At 39.5% G+C, this 7,500-nt stretch overlaps 1 protein-coding gene across 1 annotated transcript in view; it reads left to right on the top strand.

Moving 5' to 3' along the window:
* creb3l4 (cAMP responsive element binding protein 3-like 4) overlaps positions 1–7,500 on the top strand; it is a 10,804-nt gene that overhangs the window by 1,929 nt on the left and 1,375 nt on the right. Inside the window, exons 3-8 of the mRNA XM_031838579.1 lie at positions 1,095–1,201; positions 1,539–1,628; positions 2,338–2,444; positions 4,669–4,737; positions 5,282–5,366; positions 5,863–5,956. Coding sequence (XP_031694439.1) covers positions 1,095–1,201; positions 1,539–1,628; positions 2,338–2,444; positions 4,669–4,737; positions 5,282–5,366; positions 5,863–5,956 — 552 coding nt within the window. The remainder of the gene's footprint in view (positions 1–1,094; positions 1,202–1,538; positions 1,629–2,337; positions 2,445–4,668; positions 4,738–5,281; positions 5,367–5,862; positions 5,957–7,500) is intronic.

Raw genomic sequence — 7,500 nt, 5'->3', positions numbered from 1 at the left:
GGAAAGGGTTCATAAAGGGCTGAAAATGTCTGTGAGAGAGCCCTCAAACACTTGACGATTTGACAGTGGGACAGAACTAAACCCTCACGGACTTCGCGGGAGCGCGCCACAAAGTCCGTGAGTCCGTAAGGGGGGACATTGGGATTGGGCCAGTCTCTCACACTCAACCACTTACCAGGTGACGTCAGTAAGTCCTTAAGGGTTCAGGGTTTGAGGCTTTAGGGAGGACATTGGGATTGAGCCTTAGACAAAAACTCAGTGTCCTCTGCTTTTCACCGACAACCGTGTCTTCTTCCATTCAAATCCTCCTCACTCTGGTTCGGAACTTTACTTTGTGTAGTTCTCGGTGCTCCTTCACGCCGTGTGCTCTCTCCTCCTCTCCTCTCCTCCTGCAGCCCTTAAGTCCAGCCTCAATCAGGTGGCTTAAGGGTTAGTGGTGAGTGGTGAGGCCTTCTGGGAGCTGTAGTTGTTGCCTCGGCGGCCATCTTGTGGTGTGGCTGCCGATCCTTAAAGGGGAAGTAGCACCCATCTACCGCCTGACCCCGGGTGATGCCACAACAGGTACAGGTAGTACAGGTACAGGTAATACAGGTAGTACAGGTAATACAGGTACAGGTACAGGTAGTACAGTTACAGGTAATACAGGTACAGGTAAAGGTAATACAGGTACAGCTACAGGTAATACAGGTACAGGTAATACGGTAACAAGCATCACATAGCTGTCTGAGACACTTGTTCAGATACTTCATTCATCTTATAATTAATTCAGTTAATTTTAATTCAGGGGCTGATAAAGTGACAGTGACAGGTCAATGCAAACAATAATGTACCATATTATTATATATTATTTTAATATTCATAGCCTGGTGTACTCTGTCACTTAACAAACCATTTGTCTCCTAATGCTCTTGTATAGTTTGTATTTTTATTCTGTTCTTATTTAGTTAATATACTTCTTATTTCTTATACTTATATGTATTTAGTTCTGTCTTTGTCCCCGCTGGGATCACTTGAGGATTATCTTGTGTTATCTAAGTTCCAAACAGGGATGAGTTGATGGCAGTAACCGTGATGTCACTTCCTGTCCCGTACAGATGGGTGGAGCTCTCAGGTGTTGTTTTCAGACTCGTGCGTCGTGAACCAGCTGCCTGTGATTTTTGCAGCACGCCTCCAAGATCCTCCAAGTCCAGACGGGGATCTGGTGAGACTTTGGTTTTAACACCCTGGAGGACTGACTCTTCTTCTATTGATCGAGCATTTTTAGTAGTTGGCCTTAAACTGTAAAACAATCAGCCAATAAAAATAAGATCTTCTCCCTCCAGTGATTCCTTTAATCTCCGTCTTAAGACCCACCTCTTTCCTTTAGCCTCTCAATTATCATGGTAAAGACAAGCTTAGCTTTATTTGTTGTGATTTATTCAGTTGTTGGATTCAATATTCTATGCTTTTACTAATTTCCTTATATTGTCTTCTTTATATCTGTGTTTTTATATCCTTTCTTTGTAAAGCACTTTAAATAAGCTTGACTTCTGTTGCAGCTGTTCCCAGATCTGCAGCTGACTGAGGAGGAACAGAAGCTGCTGACACAGGAAGGAGTTTCTCTTCCCAACAGCCATCCTCTCACCAAGGTCACACTGCTGAAAGACACTTCAGATTCAATTCATTCATTTTGTACAGCCCAAAATCACAAATCACAAATTTGATTGATTCAAATTATAGGTTATATAGCTTCCTAGAGCTGTGATTCAGGTTATAGAGCTGCTGCATACAGCTGTGATTCAGGTTATAGAGCTGCTTCATACAGCTGTGATTCAGGTTATAGAGCTGCTTCATACAGCTTTGATTCAGGTTATAGAGCTGCTTCATACAGCTGTGATTCAGGTTATAGAGCTGTTTCATACAGCTTTGATTCAGGTTATAGAGCTGCTTCATACAGCTGTGATTCAGGTTATAGAGCTGTTTCATACAGCTTTGATTCAGGTTATAGAGCTGCTTCATACAGCTAGGATTCAGGTTATAGAGCTGTTTACCGCTGTTCAGAGGAAAAAAGGTTTTGAAGCCGGAATGGACTCTTGCAGCTATTTGGTAATTTTATTTTTTCTTAACTTGCAGTACTTGTTTATTTGTCTTTTCTATCACAATGATAATTGTGACTGTTATGTACCAAAACACAAACCCATATTCCTTGTATGAGAAAACTTCTTGGCAAGAAACCCGATTTCAGATTTATATTTTCTTGGCGTGACTTACCACCAACCAATCAGGAAGTCAAAGTGATGACGGGATAATTAGTCGTGAAATTAATGATGTTGATTTTTGATTAATCTTTACTTTTAGGCTGAGGAAAGAATCCTGAAAAGAGTTCGGAGAAAAATCCGCAACAAGCAGTCGGCTCAGGACAGCCGGAGGAGGAGGAAGGAGTACATCGACGGGCTGGAAAGCAGGTCTCACCTTAGACCATTAATCAATTAGGCATCATATAGAAAATCAATCCAAAATTAAAGCTGCGAGCAGCGATGAACGGGCCCTCGCACCTTCCCGCGTCTCGGGGGTACTGGCGGGACGCCGGCAGAAGCGGCCATAAATATCTGCTACCATCAGATTCCATCAGCTTGGACTGTGTGACACTGGAAATTATGTAGTGCAAATATTCCAGCAGTTCCTGTATCCACTGTGGCACTAGAGAACATGCGCAAACATGCATTGTGTTGCTCTACATCAAGTATAGACCACATCATGTAAATGTCATATAAATCGGATTCAGTTTGTCACATAACGCTGTCTTGCTGTTGCCAGTAGGTGGCGCTATGACTTTGAGTGAAAATGGGCTTGTAGACATCCTCAGGCCATGACTGTTATCAAACATGGCAAGTTTGGGACATATTTGAGCAAGTCCAGTGGAGTTACATCAGCTTGTTGTTTAATGGCAAATCACGTACAATGGCCGCCACGCCACGGCTACACCATTCCATCAAACGTAAAGCTTTGAGTAACTTTTAATTGCAAAGGTCTTTAGATTATACTAACCAAATTTGAAAAGGATCTGACAAAGTCCCTAGGAGGAGTTCGTTAAAGTATAGTGACTAGACATCATGAAATGGCTGACTTCCTGTTCATTTTAGAGCATGGTCCCAAGACACTTTTTTTTAAGTCTTCATGTGATACATGTGCCTACCAAATTTCATACATGTAGGTCAAACGTAGCGCTGGGGCTGCGTTTTTGAAAATTTGTAGGGGGCGTTATCGAGGCAATTTGAAAGGGTCAAGCCAAAAAGCCATATGAAATATATATTTCCATCACCTATGACACCTGTGCAAAGTTCCAAGGCTTGTTGAGCATCCTAAGTCACAGAAAAATAAGCTTCATTTTTCATGGCGAATGACGCGTTGCCACGGCAACAGCGTTTAATGACAACAGCGTTTAACGACAACAGCGTTTAACGACAACTCACAATATTCATGATGAAGCATTATCAATGTCTTACGGCTTAGCTTACCAAATTTGAGACTGATCTGGGCAATTTCCTAGTCGGAGTACATCAAAGTATAAAACTTGTCATTTCCTTTTGCCAGTAGGTGGCGCTATGACTTTGTGAAAATGTTGCCATGGAAATGTGCTCAGGCCTGGATCAGCATCATGCATCACAATTTTGGGGCAGATTGAATAAAGTACCTTGGAGTTACAACAACTTCCTCTTTCATGGCGAACAGCACGAAATGTGCGTGACATGGGCGCCACATAAAACGAAGGTCGTTCAATGTCAGTAGACCATTTTAGTAACTTTTCATCATTAATGTCTTTAGATCATCTTGACCAAATTTGAAGTTGATCGTATAAATTCTGTGGGAGGAGTTCGTTAAAGTACAATGCCTGAAAACGATGAAAAATGCCTAAAAATGCAAAGAAATGGGAGTATTACTGCATCGCCCCCTAGTGGTTGTATGGAATGAAAATTTGAGGGCATGTTACAGGACACAATGTGAACATATGCTACAGATTTCGTGAGGATAGGCCACATGGTTTTGAAGTTATATATATTGCTGTAGAAGGCCACGCCCCTATGAAATTCATTGGTCCATATATTCTTAATGCAATAAGATATCAACAAGATTTTCATAACTTTTGATGATATATATCCAATAATGATTCACAACAAATTTGGTACCAATCAGACCCAGGGTCTAGGAGAAGTGAATTTTTTTAGTTTTTTTACAAAATTCAAAATGGCGGAAAATTTTGGTAGGCGGAGCTTAGGGTCCCAAGAGCATTTTTTGTAGAAATCATTCAGTTGCTCATGACCGTAAAATTTTAAGTCATTTGGACATACGGGCTGTCGGGGCTTGCATCATATTATTTTAAAAATAATAATAATAATAATTCAATAGGGACCTCGCGGCCCGACGTTGTCGGTGCTCGGGCCCTAATAATTCCTACAGTTTCAATAGGGACCTCGCGGCCCGACGTCGGTGCTCGGGCCCTAACTATTAAGATAATCACTGTATCATCGTTAGTGGGACAAAACATGAGATTAACACGTCATTTTATGCTATTTTATAGACTAAACAATGTATCAATATATCGATCAAATGAATTAATCATGAAAATAGTCTTCAGTTGCAAATTTATCTCACATCTCTGTGTGTGTGTGTGTCTGTGTGTGTTAACAGGGCAGTATCTTGCTCAACACAAAACAAGGAGCTTCAGAGGACAGTGGAGCAGCTGGAAAAACGCAACATGTACGACCACATTTGTTATTGATTATTGACTGTTTACTGATCGATGAATGAATCTGGATCCATAAAAGGAACCGATGAGTCGCATTTATTAAAGGATTTACGACGAGTCTTTTTGTGAGCCCCTCTGTGCTGTGTCAGTGTTTTTAGACAGTCAGACCCATCGAACGTGTTTAGCAGAGGGCTCTGTTTTCTTCTTCTTGTTCTTTCTGTTGTCTTGTTCTTTCTGATGTATTCTTGTTCTATATGATGTCTTCTTCTTGTTCTTTCTGATGTCTTGTTCTTCTTGTTCTTTCTGTCTTCTTCTTCTTTCTGTCTTCTTCTTTCTGTTGTCTTTTTGTTCTGTTTTCTTTTTGTTCTTTCTGTTGTCTTCTTGTTCTTTTTCTTTCTGTTGTCTTCTTGTTCTTTTTCCAGATTACTGTGTTTATTATTGAGATTACTGTGTTTATTACTCAGATTACTGTGTTTATTATTGAGATTACTGTGTTTATTACTCAGATTACTGCTAAAAGTAATGAGATGATTAAAGTGTGTTCTTTCTGTTCAGGTCTCTGCTGACTCAGATGGGACGGCTTCAGTCTCTGATCAAACAGACGGTCAGTAAAGGAGCTCAGACCAGCACCTGCTTACTGGTAGGGTGTGTGTATGTGTGTGTGTGTGTGTGTGTGTGTGTGTGTGCGTGAGGGTGTGTGTGCAGGTGCATGAGGGTGTGTGCAGGTGCGTGAGGGTGTGTGCAGGTGCGTGAGGGTGTGTGCAGGTGCGTGAGAGTGTGTGTGCAGGTGCGTGAGAGTGTGTGTGCTCATTATGTTTCGGTGTCATTAAGATGTAATTGATTGTGGTTCAAGTTCTCATGTTTTGTTTACAATAGTAAAATGTTTTCTCTCAGCTAAACATACAGAAGTGTTTTGTGTCGTGACAGAATAAAATCAGAATAAAACCAGGAAAAACCAAACCGGATCTCAAATTCACTTCTAAAAAGAGATTTTCAGTAATAAGAAAAAGTGAATCAATAATTTCTAATTTTGTATAAATCTTGAGCCAGTTTCAACTGTAAATACATAATATTTCATGTCCATATTCTAAAGAGATGAATCGTGTGTGTGTGTGTGTGTGTGTGTGTGTCCTCAGCTCGTCCTGGTGTCTCTGGGTCTCATCATCTTGCCGAGTTTCAGTCCGTTCAGCCGAAACTCTTCTCCAGACGACGACTACAGACCCTCAGGAGGTCAGTAACTTTCTGTTTAGATTGTATTTAATCCAGACTACTCTCAATCAAGACATTTTAGAAAGAAGTTAAACTGAAAAACATTCTGATCAAATAAGGAAGTAAAACTGTTCATGTTCCATTTTGTATTCATTGAATTTGTTTTTTTTCTCCTCACTGCAATTTATTCTAATTAACTGTTTGTATAAAGGGTTAAAAAAATACAGGAAAATATTATTATAAGAAATCATTATTCACCTTTTCACTTGTTTATCATTTAATAATAATAATTAAATTGATTTATATTGCACGTATCAAAATCAGAGATCAAAAAGTACTTTGCTAAGTACAAGCTAAAGAGAAAAAGAAAAAACACACATACAAACCATAATAAATAAGATGAGGTCATACTTCCAGTAAACCTACAAACCTTCATTTGAAGTGTTGTGATTCATTTATTATAACGGATATAAAATACCGTCGGAGCTTAAAGTACTGCGTACTAATACTCACCGGTACGCAGTAGTACACAGTATTACACAGTAGTGCACACTTCTACATTTTTCTTTTTTTGCCTCATAAGCTGTAAAAACATGAAAACAATGTCGATATCATCTGGACGAGTGATGGGAGGACGCTACAATTCATAGATACAATATTCACGTTCTTTTTGTAAAATAATTAGAAAGCAGTTAAATTTGTGAACAAATAAAATGAATGGAATATTATTTAAAAAGTTTGTGATTCTGCCTTTTTGATTTACAGAATATGATTGAACATTTCCATAACAATTCTATGTTCAGATGAAGGCTGTGATGTGTGTGTTATCTATAGGAATGACAATAGAATGATGTATATATTAGTGTTGGGCAACGATTACAATTTTTAATCGCGATTAATGGCATTGTTGTGCGCAAAGTTCAATAATGAATTCAAAAGTAGTGTATTGTGCACTTTTATTTTGAAAGTACTGCTATATGAACAAAGGTCAATAACATTTGATGTAAACACTTTAAACACATCAGGTTGTTGTTAGCAGCAGTGTTCTCTTCACACAGCAGCAGTTCTATCTCTTCACTATCTGTGCTCAGTGTGTGACTGTGTGTGAAACGTTCCACTGCTGTGCAACAGGAATAACATGTTTCAGCACGTTTCATCTACATGTGTGTGTTGTGTCTTCATGACAGTCAGAGCATGTGATGCAGCTCTACTCTTCATCACTATGATGCTGTAACTCAGAGGTGAAGATGGTGACCCAGCGATCAAAGAATAAAGACACTTTACCCACAATTTAGGTGTATTTTCCCTTTAACTCACGAGATGCAGCATGTTTTATACTTAATGTGAATATAATTCATACTTTGTTGGCATCTTATTCTGAAAACCGGATGTGCGTCTAAAGAAACCGGATGTTGTCTCACGTTAATCTTTCCGCTAACTTTCTTAGCTCATTCTTGAGGCTCATACGTGACGTCATTCGTTGTGATCCTAAAGGTGTGTTCACACCAAACACGACATGAACGCACCTTGAAAACGTTCCTCATATATATACGTTCCTCATATAT

This window comes from Anarrhichthys ocellatus, unplaced genomic scaffold (genome assembly GCF_004355925.1).
Source record: "Anarrhichthys ocellatus isolate YVR2014 unplaced genomic scaffold, GSC_Weel_1.0 scaffold836, whole genome shotgun sequence".
In the NCBI taxonomy this organism is placed as follows: Eukaryota; Metazoa; Chordata; class Actinopteri; order Perciformes; family Anarhichadidae; genus Anarrhichthys; species Anarrhichthys ocellatus.
Note: the sequence above shows the minus strand (reverse complement) of the source record. Positions and strands in the feature narration are given on the sequence as shown.